The sequence below is a fragment of the Capsella rubella genome, unplaced genomic scaffold (genome assembly GCF_000375325.1).
Source record: "Capsella rubella cultivar Monte Gargano unplaced genomic scaffold, Caprub1_0 scaffold_6, whole genome shotgun sequence".
Lineage (NCBI taxonomy): Eukaryota > Viridiplantae > Streptophyta > Magnoliopsida > Brassicales > Brassicaceae > Capsella > Capsella rubella.
The window spans coordinates 9,180,731-9,195,873 of record NW_006238918.1 but is presented as its reverse complement, the minus strand read 5'-3'; the positions used below and the strand labels follow the sequence as shown (position 1 = coordinate 9,195,873).

The 15,143-nt window shown below is 32.9% G+C and overlaps 3 protein-coding genes across 4 annotated transcripts; all 3 read right to left on the bottom strand.

Moving 5' to 3' along the window:
• Positions 1-117: 117 nt before the first annotated feature.
• Positions 118-3,111, bottom strand: LOC17881345 (UMP-CMP kinase 3). Of its 2 annotated transcripts, XM_006288589.2 has the most exons (9): positions 3,019-3,111; positions 2,101-2,198; positions 1,858-1,975; positions 1,522-1,678; positions 1,344-1,424; positions 1,146-1,253; positions 990-1,061; positions 603-664; positions 118-378 (listed from the first exon to the last, which is right to left on the bottom strand). In XM_006288589.2, exons 2-8 carry the CDS (start codon positions 2,168-2,170, stop codon positions 653-655), a joined length of 618 nt encoding a protein of 205 aa, XP_006288651.1. In that variant the 5' UTR covers positions 2,171-2,198; positions 3,019-3,111; the 3' UTR covers positions 118-378; positions 603-652. The 2 variants fall into 2 exon arrangements, with proteins under 2 accessions (XP_006288651.1, XP_006288650.1); XM_006288588.2 differs by lacking the exons at positions 118-378; positions 603-664 and having other exon boundaries at positions 796-1,061.
• A 3,965-nt stretch (positions 3,112-7,076) lies between these two features.
• LOC17882914 (two-component response regulator ARR22) lies at positions 7,077-8,182 on the bottom strand. Its single transcript, XM_006286639.2, has 2 exons — positions 7,958-8,182; positions 7,077-7,329 (listed from the first exon to the last, which is right to left on the bottom strand). Exons 1-2 carry the CDS (start codon positions 8,180-8,182, stop codon positions 7,141-7,143), a joined length of 414 nt encoding a protein of 137 aa, XP_006286701.1. The 3' UTR covers positions 7,077-7,140.
• An 869-nt stretch (positions 8,183-9,051) lies between these two features.
• On the bottom strand, positions 9,052-14,844 carry LOC17883411 (phosphoglucan, water dikinase, chloroplastic). The gene is made up of 19 exons (XM_006286864.2): positions 14,595-14,844; positions 13,907-14,513; positions 13,733-13,819; positions 13,498-13,629; positions 13,257-13,382; positions 13,003-13,181; positions 12,817-12,901; positions 12,389-12,538; positions 12,263-12,315; positions 11,950-12,158; positions 11,717-11,835; positions 11,489-11,559; positions 11,216-11,333; positions 11,013-11,099; positions 10,851-10,937; positions 10,684-10,760; positions 10,384-10,582; positions 10,197-10,308; positions 9,052-10,104 (listed from the first exon to the last, which is right to left on the bottom strand). Exons 1-19 carry the CDS (start codon positions 14,777-14,779, stop codon positions 9,200-9,202), a joined length of 3,588 nt encoding a protein of 1,195 aa, XP_006286926.1. The 5' UTR covers positions 14,780-14,844; the 3' UTR covers positions 9,052-9,199.
• Positions 14,845-15,143: the final 299 nt, after the last annotated feature.

Genomic DNA, 15,143 nt, shown 5'->3' with positions numbered 1-15,143 from the left:
GATACTGGCCTAATTTATTTTTTGATTGCATGTTCCTTTGTACATTTATGCTTCCAATTCCAAACATGTTATACCACAAGTTACCCAAGAACTAAAACAATGCCAACAAAATACACATTAGTTCATTATTTATCTAGTATTTATTATAAAATCGCATGAATTTAATTGTATGAAATTACAATATGCCAATCGCGGATTGAACAACAAAAATCCACATCAAATACAAAAATTTTGAAACAAAAACAAAAATTATATAATAGGTAAAAGGTGTATAGTAATAATAATAATAACAGTAAATCATATGGTTAATAATAAGGAAAAAAATAATACGGCTAAGCAGAGACTTCCTTGGTAATGAAAGATGCAAAGCTCAGCTTCCTGCAAAGATTTTTAAACATAATCATACTTTTGTCCTCTTAAGTTAACTTACAGAACCAGATACCATATACAATTAATAAGTCTGTATTCTCTAACAAGCATCAGCTTCCACACACTTTATTCCAGATTCTTAAGTTAACCTTTCACTTTTACAGGTCAAAACATGAGTTGGATTTGAACATAAAATATGAAAAAGTGATCATCATTGACTGATGTGTACATACCTGATCAATTTATCGAGTTTTCGGTATTCTGTTTACGACGCTGCTGCTGCCTAGGCTTCGACCTAAATAAAATGTTCACAGAATCATTAACTTGAGAATCTATATAAGTTAGCTTTAGTGATTAGATAATGGCATTATATCAAGCTGCTTGGCCTATAGTGTTATCATTGTGCCAAGCAATTTTAGAATGGAATTGCGAAAAACAAAGAAACTTGGATCAATGTTTATGCAAATGCATTATTCTTTATCTTACAGAACAGTCATAAATCCATGATTCAGACCATGTTTAAACATCAGTTACACACGCCTCTACATTACAGGTGGTTCATAGGAATGTTTTGTTTCCTTTGTGACTACTTAGAGAATGGAACAACTATTGATTTTTACCTTCTCAGCTTCAGGAGAAAAAATTGTCTTCACCTCCTCAAATACAGCTTCAATGGGCTTTGCGGCATTAATCTGGAGTTAAGTAGTACAAAAACACTTTGTTACAACTTAGAACCTTAATGCAATCAAAGAAGAAAAAATGTCTGAATATCTTACCTTCCTAACTTTCCCCTTAGCTTCGTAGTACTTAATCACTGGTAAGCTAGATTCGAGAAACACCTTAAAGCGCTTCCTTATAGTGTCAATATTGTCATCCTCTCTCCCCTTCATCAACAGAAATGGGGGCAACAATCAATATAAACGGAGCACGAGCATAAACAGAAAAAAGTGACAAGGCTTTCATATCATATTAACCTGGTTGCGGCCCAACAGGCGCTTCTCCATCTCTTCCTCAGGACAATCGAAGAACAAGACAAACTTTGGTTCAATCTCAGTCTACAAATAAAAACATCAAAGGCATATATTTAAGCAATGATATGGCATATCTATAAGAAATACAAAGATGTTCAATAAGAAATTTTAATGTACTTACAACTTTCTCAAATGCTGCACGGTTTTCCTCATTGCGAGGGAAACCATCAATGAGGAATTTATCATTCCCGTTTTCCTGAATTGCTTTCTGTAGAAGCTTGATTGTAACTTCAGAAGGTACAATCTTCCCTTCTTTAATCATATTCTGGATCATAGTTCTGCATAACCATTAAACATCATCATTCAACACAGTAACAAAGAACCTCAAAAAGGACAATGAAAGCGAAGGTGACTCTTCATTCTTTTAGCAACCCAAATCTCTAGTTGAGAAACTGTTCACAGGACAATAGTGCTTATGCATTAACATTTCACAATGCCAGAAAGTTTCAGGGCATACCCATTCTCAGAACCTGATTTAATCTCAGCCCTAAGAAGATCTCCAGCACTCAGATGTGTGTAACCAAAATGTTCAACAATATAGGCACACTGGGTACCTTTTCCACTTCCAGGACCACCTATTGAACATACATCCATGAAATAAACTCAGACGATATACAATAACTCGACCTTAGGGAACATCTCAAGGATTATAAGGACAATGCAATCTATTGCCAACATCACATAAAAGACCTGAACATACCGAGGACAAAAATAACAGTGGGTTTCTTCCCACTTGCGGTTCCATTAGCAGCATCAACAATGGATCCCATGATACAAAGCAATTCGTTAAAATATTACCTGTGAAGAAAACATCAATAGACCAAAATTAGATGAGGCAAATGCAATTAGTGTAATAGAATAGAGTATCTAACTTTTAACTTACTGACTACAATTAGGACTATAAAGCTGAACAATGAGCATTCCAACAATGGCAAAAAGATACAGAACAGGATTTTATACTACAATTTCCCAAAAGAACCATTCCCTAAGCATGGATCTAGATGCTAAGCATATAGAACAACAGTAAGAAAAAAGCAAGATCCAAGGAAACAAAAAGTTAGAAATTTTAAAGCAAAGTTGTTGCCTTTACACATACGAAAGATCAAGTGATGTAAGCAAAGACTCAATGCTGACGTATATAGATCAACAAAAGAAACATCAGATCCGACAGAAAGAACATAAAAAACGAAAACTTTACAACAATTCAACCGTAAAAATGTGTTCTTTACCAAATTGGCTAATCAAAAACAGAGATTTGATCCAACCCTCGTGATTAAATCTAGCAGAATTCAAATTTCAGATGATTCAATCGCAGATCTAAATGCTAAAAAACATGTAGATCAAAACACACCAATCAGATCCGATTTAAGAACAATGAACAAAATCAATACCCAGAATTAGCTTGAGAACGAATCTATAAGATCTAAATTAAAATTGAACGAAATGTTAAAAGACCAAGCATTGAAGATAATGACATGAATCAAAGACACGAACACATGTTTTTTATAACATTCACAGGTAATTTTCAGACAAAACAGATAAAAATTAAGAAACTTTGAAAGATACATTGAGAAAAGAAAAAACAAACAGAAGAAAGATCTGAGAAAAAAAATTGAACCTGAAGAGAAAGGAAACACGGAGAAATTGGTGAGACGCTGAGAAAAAGTGAGGAAGGAGAAAGGAGGAGGAAGAGAGATATATAAATATGCACACAAAGCTTTACATACAATATGATATTTATATATTTAGAGATTTTTATATATTTTTGTACATTCCTTTTTAATTGTTTTTTAATCTTGTGTTGTTACTTTATTAGGGAGTTTTAATTATTGTCCAATGTGTCTGTTGCAGTGTTGCTTTTTCATTTTAAATCATGCTTTTAATATAATACTACTGTTTCTAATTTGACCCAAAAAAAATAAAAAATCTTATGTATAAATACTAAACTTTAACCATTTTTTTATAAATCCAAACCGATATATAATTTTAAAATCTAAACTATAACCATTTTCTTATAAACCCAAAATGAAAACATTTACATTTAATTAGAAAATCTGAAGTCTAATTCTCTTATTTAAACACAAACCGACATATATTTTTTTTCATTGTAAAATCAAAACCGTAAACTATAATCAATTTTTATAACCCTATAGTCCAAACCAGCATCTAATTTCGTTTAATTGTAAAATTTAAACTCTAACTTCTTTTATAAACTTAAAACCGACATATAATTTTATTAATAAAAAATATACAGTTTTTGTTTCCGTAATTTATTTTGTTTTCTGATTTTAATATTGATTTATTATAATATGTTTTTATTATAATATAACATATTATATTGTTATGTTTTGATTAATTAAGAGGGAGTGTATAAAAGAGGTAAACCCCTAACATTTTTCAATATAAAAAAAATACCTACTCTGGTGTCAACAATCAACATATAGCGAGAGAATTACATAAGTATTATTTTGCTAGAATATAGATTTTAGTTTATTCCAATATAAAAATAAGCTTTACTGTTTTAAAATGGCATTTTTAAAAACAGTTTAGTGTATTATGAATTCATGATATATTGATATTAAGGCTCCGAATAGTGACGGAACCGTGTATTGCAGTAGTTTTAATAGTAATGAAAATATCGGTATATGTACCATTTGGCAATGTCAAGTTGTATGATCTATACTATTAATTGGGAAGGACAACTTGAAGCCAAACACCCCCAATTTTAAAAAAAAATTCATGGAAATATATTCCAGTTGCCAAACAGAATTAATGACAGCAAAAAAAAAACAAAAACAAAAACTATCTATATTTATGGAAATCATAATAATCTTTTACCATAAAAAGTGGACAATTAAATTCAAAATTAAATATATGTAAACATATCTATTTTGAATATACATAAACATATTTAATATTTTAATATACTTTCGAAAGTAATAATTTATATAGAATGAAATCTAATAAAACAAAATCATCATATATCTAAAAAAACAAAGATAACATTTTTTTAGAAAAATAAAAAGATAAAAAAATATGTTAGCATATGAAATAATCAACTAATCAAATTCTACATAGTATATATACATAACTGATCATATCATCAAATTTTAAAAAATTATATAATTTTAAAATATAAATAAAATATAAATAAATCAATAATTAAATATTTGTTTGCTAAAATCATGCGAATAAACGTTCTAGATCACATAAATTTCTTATTTTCACATTAAAAAATATTCATATTCAAAAAGCAATCTAGAAATTATAGCACAAAAGATATCTACAAAAGTTATCATTAATTCAATTAGTTAATGATTTTTTATTTGGTCAAACAGTTAGTTAATGATTATTCTAAACTTCTTTTTCTTATTAATTTCACACAATCTTAACAAAATAAATCTTCATCCATGGCAATTTACATATCATTACTATTATCAAATATTAAATAATTGTTTTATCAAATCATAAACTACATTTTGAGATTATAAACATATAGAATTTCTATTAAGATTAAAACTAAATAACAAGTGGATATATCACATTTAAATGATTTTAACGACTTATTACCAATTTTTAAATAATAAATGGATTATGTTTTTATGATTTAATCTAATTGAAAACAAATAAAATGTCAAATTGGTATGATATAAATGATATAATAAATAAATATCTACAAACATTATCTCACATATACGTACAATTTTAAACTATCCTTGACAAATATGATATATAAGTTTTGGATAACCGGTTGAAAAAAAAAATTGGTAGTTATATTTAACTCTCAAAATCTCAAAATATTGAACAAAATTTAACTTTGGGACGTATAAATCTCTACTTTTGGACGATTATATAAAATTTTACATATATTAAAATTATATTTAATTACATGGAAATGGTGTTATTTATTAAAAATATATATAAACTTATAGGAATGGATATGAGACGGGAACATATAATTCGAAAACAAACATTATCTGAATTATTTCTCATAAAACAAAAACAAAACGTGATTAGATATAATTGTTATGAGACACGGTCATAAAGTTAAATTCACTTTCAACTTTTAAATATAAAACTACGAGTACGATATGAGGACATAGAATTTAAACTGTTAAATTTAATTTCCACTTTCCTATTTATTTCAAATATTTAGAAATATTTAGACATGAAATAATGAGTACAAGAAGATAACGTATACTTCGGATAACAAAACTAAAATAAATCCATGTATTTAAAAAATAAAGATACTTAAATCTTTAGAAAACAAAAAGGCTAAAACATGAATCGTTGAATTGAAGAAAGTAATGTGAAATAAAGATGAAACTGAAAGATCAATAAAATTAAAAATCGAACAAGGATTGTGTACGTTAGGATTACAGAGAGTGCCTTGTGAATGAAAATGGTGGGAGCATGTGACTTAGATTGATAATTAGATTTTTATTAGTTTGATAAAAATAAATATTTAAACGAGGAATACCGGTATCTTATCTAAATCTTTTACCAAGTTTTTTATTATAAATATTGCCAAATGATTATGTTTAAAAAAAACGATTATGGAACGGAGATTTTATGACAGATAGAATACGGGACGGGGCGGGGAGGGACGGGACGGGTCAGGACGAGACGGAAAGGGACATGACGGGTTTTCCATTATAAACTACACATAAAACAACTGAAACTAAAGCCAAACCCAAATCCGATTTAACATGTCTAAGCAAACAGTTAGAAATGTTTTGATTAGTTTAAAAAATAAACACGTAATATCACTTATCATTTTCATTTAAATAATTTTAAAATTGTATTATGTAATAGAATATATATATTTTACAACTGTATGTCTATATATAGTTTATCAAATAAACTCATATAACAAAATTTTACCAAAATAAAAAATTGTAATTTTGTAAAAATAACCCCGCACGTATGTGCGGGTCCATCACTAGTTATTAAATACAATGCAACAGATCATAGAACTACATTAATGTGGAACTATCTCCTCTCCTACCAGACACCATCATGAATTCATGATCATGTCGAGTAAATACTGTCTCTAACCATGTCGAGTAAAGTACTTATCACATCTCACTTGCCAAGCTTATGGTTTAGTTCAAATTCGAGTTGGCTAGATTTACTAACCCCGAACAAGGTAATTAGTCTAAGCTGAAAACATATGTTTCACCAAAATCTCTTAAGAGAATGTATTTTGACCAACCCAAAGCAAAAAGTTTAGCAACCCACCTAACTTTAGAGTGTGATCTCATCTCACCATCACTTCTATACTGAAACTTTAAATACCCCAAAACCTAAAATAAATAATCCCTAGATCTTGGCCTAAAACGCCATTAACCCCTAACACATGGCCTTGCGTATAAAAAATGGCAATCGTTAATGACTCATCGATACTAATATTTTAAGTTTAGTTTTTTTGTTTGAAGTGTCACACTTTTTCATAAGCCAAGATTGCTTCGGATTCAAACCAAACGTTAGCTTTATTCACGTGGAAGTGTAAACAACCCTCACACACATATCGCTAATTACCCATGAACCGTTTTTAACGTTGGCTACAAAGTTATGAACATTGACCTAATTTTTGGAATCATAACAATTATTATTATTCATTAATAATAGAATTGGTATTTGACATTACTATTTTGAGGTATTAAAATACAAGACTTGAATTATGTTATATATTAAATAATTGTGAATATTTTAAAAAAAAAAAATAGACAAGAGGTTATTAAATTAGGTTTGGAACGTAAAAATCAAGTTTATGAAGAATAGAGAGAAGCTTAGAGATGGTAAGAGGTTTCTCTTGAAAGTCATTAAGGCCAGCTTCCATAAACTCTTTCTTCTCTCCTTCTTCAGCTCTAGTCGTTACTCCTGCTATCTTGCACTCTATCCCCATCTCCCTTAGTCGCTTTGTCGCCTATATTTCCATTAAAAAATGAAGAAAAGAATCAAATCAATTATTTGCATATAACCCTTTAAACATATAGTTAACTTAATCTACTCATTATTATCTTAATTTTCGATACAATTTTTATTTTCTTCCATAAAATTATTAAAACCATGGGTCTTTATTAGGAGAACCGAAGATAGAGAAAGACCGAACAGTCAAAATAATTAATCATATTGACCGTTCGATCTTGTTTATTAATCATCTTAATCATTCTACGGTATCTTGTTTCATCTACAATACTCGTAATATAACTCAATTTCATAGGTTAGACTATATAAAAGTATGTATTTTCATATACTTCATTGGTTCATAAAAAAACAATCCTCTATCCATATATATCGTGGTCCATAAACTCTAAACAAAATATTTAACGAATCTAATATACCTTAAAAGAATGTTGCTCATGATGATCAACAAGGCTACAAATAGTTTAAGATATAGAAGAAAATTCTCAATTTTTTTTTTTAAAGATGAAAACAAAATTCATAAAAATTAACAAACATGTTAGCAAGTAACCAAATTTTAGTGTCCAAATTAGTTTTTAAACTTCAATTTTGATGAGTAAAAGAATCATACAAATAATGAAATTAATTACCTGAATACCGTTCATGATAGGCATGTCCATGTCCATAAGAATAAGATCATAGTTTCTACCGGAACAATGAACGTCGACGGCTTCTTTACCATTACACACAACATCGTTCTCAATCCCTACACGAGCCAAAAGTTTCTTATGTATGCTTTGGTTTACGAAATTGTCATCTACGACCAAAGCTGTTAACTTCGACTCTGCCAAATTTGGAACCTCTTCTCTCCTCATCTTCTTTGTTTATATAAAACCTCTAGTAAAATTTTATGGTTGATGAAACTCACAAACTATACAATCTTGTATATATATAAAGAAGTTTAAAGATTGGGAAAGAATCAAGAATTTATGGAATCTAATTAGATTGTGTTTTTTGGATTCGTTAGAGATATAGTTGGGTTTATTTACTTTTCTATTTTAAGATGATTTTGATATTTTTTTCACGTGATTAGCTTGAGATTTCTAGGGTTTTATTAGGATTTAGTTCAATTAATTAATGTTGTATATCTTTTGGGATTTTTAATTAGCCAATGTGAGAAAAAGACATGAATATATATATTTTTCTTGTCAACAACGGACAAGAATATACTTTTAACAAAATTAAAAGACATGAAATATAGAAAATAATCATTGTGATAATAATACTGTTTATATTTAGCAAGAAATATTACATTATGTAATTCAGTTTTTGTAAGTTGATTTTGTTAAATTAACTGTAATTTACTAATTGGAAGAAAAACAATCTGTCAATTTTCTTTTCAATTCTAAGATTTATCAATATCCGCGTCTTAGATTTATTTTGTAATATAAAAATAACACAATGATATGACAAAAAATCTTGTACATATTATTTCTCCCCAAACATATCTCTGAGTGTATATATCATAAAAATTACCTATTTTATTCGGTTTTTAATTATTTATATTTTATTTAACTCAATAAATCTGAAATTTAGATACGCACATTAATACCGAACCAAACCCAAACCGAACCATAATCTACGCAAGAATTATTTGGTTAACATTTTTTTCGAACCGAAATGATTAGGTAAAATTGATAATTCCAAAAAGTTTACTAAAGATAGTGTATATATCAGTATTAGCTTGACACAAAGAGAATGTTAATATCATTATTAAATATGTTTATATCATTATTAATCCATACCTTCACATATGGTAATGAAGCAAATGCAGATCTTATATTTCTGACATTTTTTGTTTTATTAGCTTTATAGGAAATAAGAGATTGATTCTACAGAGGTTGTGGCCTTGACTGAACAATGTAAACATCTTCACCAACCAAACAACCTTCAACGTCTTGTGCACAGCCAAAGTTTCTTTCCAAGAAGAAGCCAACCGAACCAAGTCGCTGACCAAGTTGCTGTCTAAAGACTGAGTCAACGGTTAACCGTTTCTTGCTATAGTCGACGGTCAAACGAACGTATTTACCATCAGCAGGACCTGTTCCTGACACAAAAAGCTCTTCGCTGAAGTTTGCGAAAGCTAAGGTTTGCACAATCCCATCGAGCTTACCTGAAGCGAGTCTCCATGGTGTTCCTCTTGTCCCTGAAGCTAAAGTCTCACCTAAACCAGGAGCAATCTCGGCTTCCACAAGGTTACTGTCTGGATCAGCTGGACTGACTGTGTGCAAAACAAAAGATAAGTCTGGCGAAAGCATTTCTTGAACAAGAACCGCCATTGAAGCTTCTTTTTGAGTGACACCAGCAGCTCTACGGCTTAGAACAGCTCTTCTTGTGTAGAGAGAAGCCCAAACTTGGCAAACCGAATCGGAAAACACCAAAGGATCTGAGGGACTCACGTTGGGGATTGATTCATAGAGTCCTGCAGCTGACATTCCGGCTAAGTCCTCGACATTAGCGCTTGATCGTACAATGAGACGAGCATCTTTGGGAAATGCTTTGCTTATACTGCTGATTGTCTCTTCAGGCACTTGCAATGATTTCATCACTTCATGGATCTGATCGCATATGGTGTCTAGCTCACCGCCCTCAGGTCTGGCGGTTTCTAACTTTTCTAGCAAAGAGGCAAACTTTTCTTCTGAATTACTTTCCTTTAAAGCTAGTTCCATAGATCCAAAAGGTATGACAACTCCAGTTGGAACCTTAAACGATGCTGGCACTCCATGTTCGCTGTGCACTGCACATTCATCGGAAACCAAACAAAGTAATTTAAAAAGGCATGATTTGGTTCCAGGAATTTCGTCCCCTTACAAATTAAGAAAACCTTACCACTACTAGAGGCTTCTGCTAAAGATGCAAGAAGACCACATGCAGCAGATTTTGAACCAGAGGTTGGTACATCTGCATCAGCAAGTGCTATGATTCCTCCGCTAGGGATATCCTATAGATGAAAGTTTTCCATCAGCAAGCAAACTGAATGTCAAGTGCACAGACTCACAGGATATCAATAGTTTACCTTGGATGAGTAAAGGAGGCTATCCGAAGATGAGGAAACAGGAGTTGACTCTTCGTCATGGATAGGTATGCGTCTCTTATCCGTTTTTTTCTTAGATAAGCTATTCTTGTCCGTTTTTTTGTTCGCATTGAACTTGGGAGTGCGACTCCTATCCTCAGTTGAGAGTATCAGGTTCACATGGCTTGGAGATGCTTCCAACCTGTACGGTTCATATGATAAAAAACAATAAAAAAGAGACATGAGTTTTCTTGTTTAACGGGAGATTAATATATATATGATGGTAACATCTGATAAAAGCACCTCACGAATTTTCCCACAAGTCTTCGTATATCAGCGACCTTTTCATCGTCATCACATGTCACGAAGACAATTTTCTCCTGTGAAAGTTTATGCAAAATGAAGAGGTTTCAACAATACACTTCTTTAGTAAAAATTCAGGGAGGGAAAATGGGGGAAAAGGTTAGTGCCTGCCGTGCTCTAACGCCAAGGTGAGACAAGTGAGGCAGTTCTTGCAGGAGCATGACTCCGGCTATGTTCCCATTAGCAGCACTTACCTGTCAAAGCAAGTTATAAGGTAATCTTTAGTATGATGTTATGAATCATGGTAATGTTGAATGTAGGTCAAAAACCTCTTCATCGCCATCAGCTTTGTTGACCAAAAGAATAATAGGACCACCAGAAGTTGCTGGCAATGATCCCGGAACAATGCTCTCAACCTGCAGTCACAAGAGCCATAAATTTTTTTACAAATGTGAATTTTCATAAAGTTAAAAAGCATAAGGTATAGCTAAGTTGAATTTTTCAGCCAAGTGAATACTGCAGTAACACGAACCTGAACTAATGTCCCAGACGTTGATCCAGGTACAACGACGTCCCAGCCCTCAGAGCCTAGTGAATTTCTTACAGCTTTTAGAAGAACAGTGCAGAGCTTTGAGATCTGAAATATTATGCTGTAATGCAAAACCATAGGTACGATCAGAGGAAATTACAGAGAAAATACTATGAGTAAAATAAGCAAGAAAAGAATCTGAAAACAATCTCAAATGTTTTCATCAGATTGCTTGTACAGCGAAGCTAAGTACTAGGAAGTAAAGGCCTAATTTACCCAGCACGAATCTCGGCTTCTGTATAGGTCTTGACACTATTCTCTGGTATTCCTAGAGCTTTTCCCAGAATCTGAAATGAGAGAGAACGTTTTAAAATGGATTACCAGAAGAGTGATTATATAGTCTCATATGTCCTTTTTCTGGTGAAAGAAACGAATGTGTCCAAACGAATGTCTATAGAAGTTGCATCACTAACTTCAGAATGTAAAGCATGGGTTGATGTGTACCTCTACATTAGGAGGAAATATTTGAAGAAGTAAATCAGAATATTCTGCTGTTAATCTGCGTGCTCGATCAAGAGTTGCTTTCAGCCTCATGGCCCAAATGGTTTTTCCATCCTCTCCCCCTGCATGGAAAAAAATAAAAGGCATTTCAGCTTAAAGATAATCAACAACCGCAAACTAGCCCCACACGTCAGAGTTAAACAGAATGAGTTGACATATATCAGAAAAAGAATAACCTTCTTTTTCAAGTAGGTCTCTCTCTCGCCAAGCAAGGAGTTCATTTCCAATGGCTAAACATTCTTCTTGCTTCCAACCAGAGAGACCTACTTGGTGAACACCCAACACCAAAGCATCTAGTGGATCATTCCACGAGGCAACTTTTCTTGATGCCACATCTTTTGCCAGTTGATCAGCTCCTCCCATAGACTCAAGAGCATTCAGGAATCTATTCAAATCATTGATGCAAGATGAGACAGAGAAATGAAGCAGGAGTTTTAATAATTTCCAAACGAAATTCAGCTCCAAGAAGAATTAAAATCTTATGCACACCTGCTTAGTAGAACAAAGAAGTAGTCTTCGAGGCCGATCTCACAAAGGCGCCACTAATGAAACGAGCAAACTATATAAGTTAATAACTTGCTACATGATTTTGATGGATTGTTTAAAACAATTCACCTTTTGGCGCATTGCAATGGCAGTATCCGGAGCATCGTTTCGCAAGCCGCTATTAAGTTCCTTTATAATTGTTTCTCTTAGAGAAGCCAGAGAATGCATGGTTTTAATCAACTCCATAACATTGGTTGATTCTCCTGATGAGTCAAGGCGCTGAAAATATGAATTTCTTAGTCAGTCTTATGAAGAGACTACAGTAACAAAGTTTACAAAGATTGTGTATAACATGCACAATTTATCAAATGATGCGACTGTATGGACACATAACAAGATGCAACCAAGGGCGGGGTGATTACGATTATGAACTGCATCCTAAAGCTGGCTAATAATTGTACTTCAACATAGTTGTGTCTAGGGCATACTGCTTCAGAAAATCATGCAATGAAAAATAAATTTTGCACTAAATCAAGAAAAAGACAAGTGAGAGTTACCTTTTTACATTCAAAAAACAAACTGAGAGCAGAAAGCCCTTTATCATCCATAGAAATTTTCATAGAATCAAGTTGTTCAGTGAGGCTGCAACAAGATAAAAGAGCTATTGAATTATACCGTATGTGGGATCATCATATAGTAGTAAATCAGATGAAAGAATAAGTTTGGCTTCAGAAATATAGTACCTTCCAGCATTAAAGAAATCCTTAAGCTCATTATGGAATATTTTGAATTGCTCCACAAAATCTCCACTGTATTTTCCTGGGGTCTCGGTAATTCTTAGAAGCATCGCTTCTGTTGCAATTAGATCTTCTGGGCCTGCATTCCTGTGAAGCTTATTTTGTATGGTATGCTTGATTTCTTGCTGGAACAAAGATGGGTTATATGAATATTTTAACAGTAGCTGAGCTAATGAAAAAACAACCAGAAAGTTTATTACCTTGAGATCATGAGGAATATCATTGCGATGGGCTATGTCCCTAATTCGAGTTAGAGGGACAGCTGCAGTAAACTCTGCTTTGAAAGAAGGCAAACACGGATGGATTTTTCGAGCAACAAGCACTTCCTACCAAATAAAACCATATGCAACTTAGAGAAACTACTATGGACACACCAGCTACAAAATTAAGAGAGGAAAGGCTGTGAAAGCAGAGAACTCGAGAGCAAAAAAAATGTGTCACCTCTGCCGAAGCATCTTTCTTACTGCAAATGTGCTCCAACTCCCGGAATATAAGCCTGGAAATCTCCGCATGCCGGTTTGGACGGTGATGCCCTCCATCTTCAAAGCAAGGAATCTGACCAGTGTTTATCCACTGCATAACAAGCCAGAAAAACAAACAAATAAAAAAGCTAAACAAGGTGAATCCCAGACACATGAGAAAAGATAACCTTAGGCTATAAAAAGAAAAGAGGAACCTTCAAATAAATTGCAGAGTATATGAGCGCCTTCAATTTTTCCTCCCTCTCAACAGTCCCAACTATAACCTCGCGTACCATTTCAAGCTTGAACACATAAACACATTAAACAATAAGACATGTTTCATTCTTCACCAACAATTAAGAAGGAAACTAAAAGTCCAAAAGTGATACCTTTCTCCACCAATTCTTAGAGTTACGATCACCCTCAACCATCTTGAGAGCAGTGCCTTCAAGACCAGTAGTATTCCAATTTCTTCCAACTTCTCTGTTACCATGATCATTAGAACGCATAAAGGACGCATCTTTACCTTGCCACTGCCCACCCAATGTACTTTTCTGAAGCTGCGCACCATTTTCACTTCCCACTACTCTCTCATCACCAACGTCATGATTACCCCTCTCTTCCCCACCACCATCATTACCACCAACCTCATGAGGCAAATCAAGGGTTTCTCTTGTAGCATCCCAATGACAAACAACTGAGAAATTCCCAGAATTTGGAAGCTTAAGTACACGATTATCACCAGATTCCCATGAGAGTGACCCATCATCCTTAACAATGACGAACTTATACTCAAGAACTTGACCACCGTCAAGGTTAAGCTCACAAACCCATCCATTCTCAGTCCAATTCAAAGGCGATTTCTTTTTCCATGAACCAATCTCTTTAGCTGATCCAAACATAGCAACATGTTCACCAAAATTGACTTGATGATCTAACCTCACATTCAACTTCACCTTCGTACCAGACCCATCTTCCTTCTTCCGTTGTTCCTCACTGGGTCAAATAAAAATCCAATTTTTAATAACCTTAAACATCCAATTTCGAAAACAAAAGAAGAAGAAGAAGTGATGATACATGGTGGAAGAAGAAGAAGCAGCAGAGCAAGTGAGACGAGAAGATGAGTTTCTGAGTCGGTGAGATGATTGGTGGCTGAGATGAACTCTGCGAGTGAAGTTAACGAGTTTTGGAAGTGATGATGAGTTCCTAGTGATGAAGGTGAAAGGAGAGCTGCAACAATGGTGGCTACCAATGCTCTCCATTGGAGGTGGTGGTAGTGTGATAAGAGATCTTTTTTGTTTGTGTTCTCAGTCTTCAAAGTATATCAAAGCCATTAAACAAAAATCAATTATAGAGAGTCTCGCTTTTTCGTATTGTGGAAATTGCCAAAACACATGTATACAAAAATATAAAAATATCTTCTATGAGAAAAAAAAAATCTGATTTTTATTAGTACAACTCTACTCTTTAACCAATGAATCAAATAAAAGAAGTATTTAAATCTTGACTCTTGAGTCTTAAACCATTCTTTTCGTAAACAGTACGTAAAGATGTAAATTGTCCTAGGAATAAGATACGTTCTCTAATTAGAAACCAACTAGAGCATCTAAATATCTAATCAAAGTA

Coding starts and splice junctions, on each gene's coding strand:
- LOC17881345 (XM_006288588.2), bottom strand. CDS start 2,170: ATGGGATCCATTGTTGATGCTGCTAATGGAACCGCAAGTGGGAAGAAA. Junction 1,425..1,521: donor GTGCAGCATTTGAGAAAGTT/GTAAGTACATTA, acceptor TTTTATTTGTAG/ACTGAGATTGAACCAAAGTT. Junction 1,254..1,343: donor GCCTGTTGGGCCGCAACCAG/GTTAATATGATA, acceptor CTGTTGATGAAG/GGGAGAGAGGATGACAATAT.
- LOC17882914 (XM_006286639.2), bottom strand. CDS start 8,182: ATGAGGAGAGAAGAGGTTCCAAATTTGGCAGAGTCGAAGTTAACAGCT. Junction 7,330..7,957: donor CTATCATGAACGGTATTCAG/GTAATTAATTTC, acceptor ATGGAAATATAG/GCGACAAAGCGACTAAGGGA.
- LOC17883411 (XM_006286864.2), bottom strand. CDS start 14,779: ATGGAGAGCATTGGTAGCCACCATTGTTGCAGCTCTCCTTTCACCTTC. Junction 10,583..10,683: donor CTTGTGGGAAAATTCGTGAG/GTGCTTTTATCA, acceptor TGAACCGTACAG/GTTGGAAGCATCTCCAAGCC. Junction 10,105..10,196: donor AGCAGAAGCCTCTAGTAGTG/GTAAGGTTTTCT, acceptor ATGAATGTGCAG/TGCACAGCGAACATGGAGTG.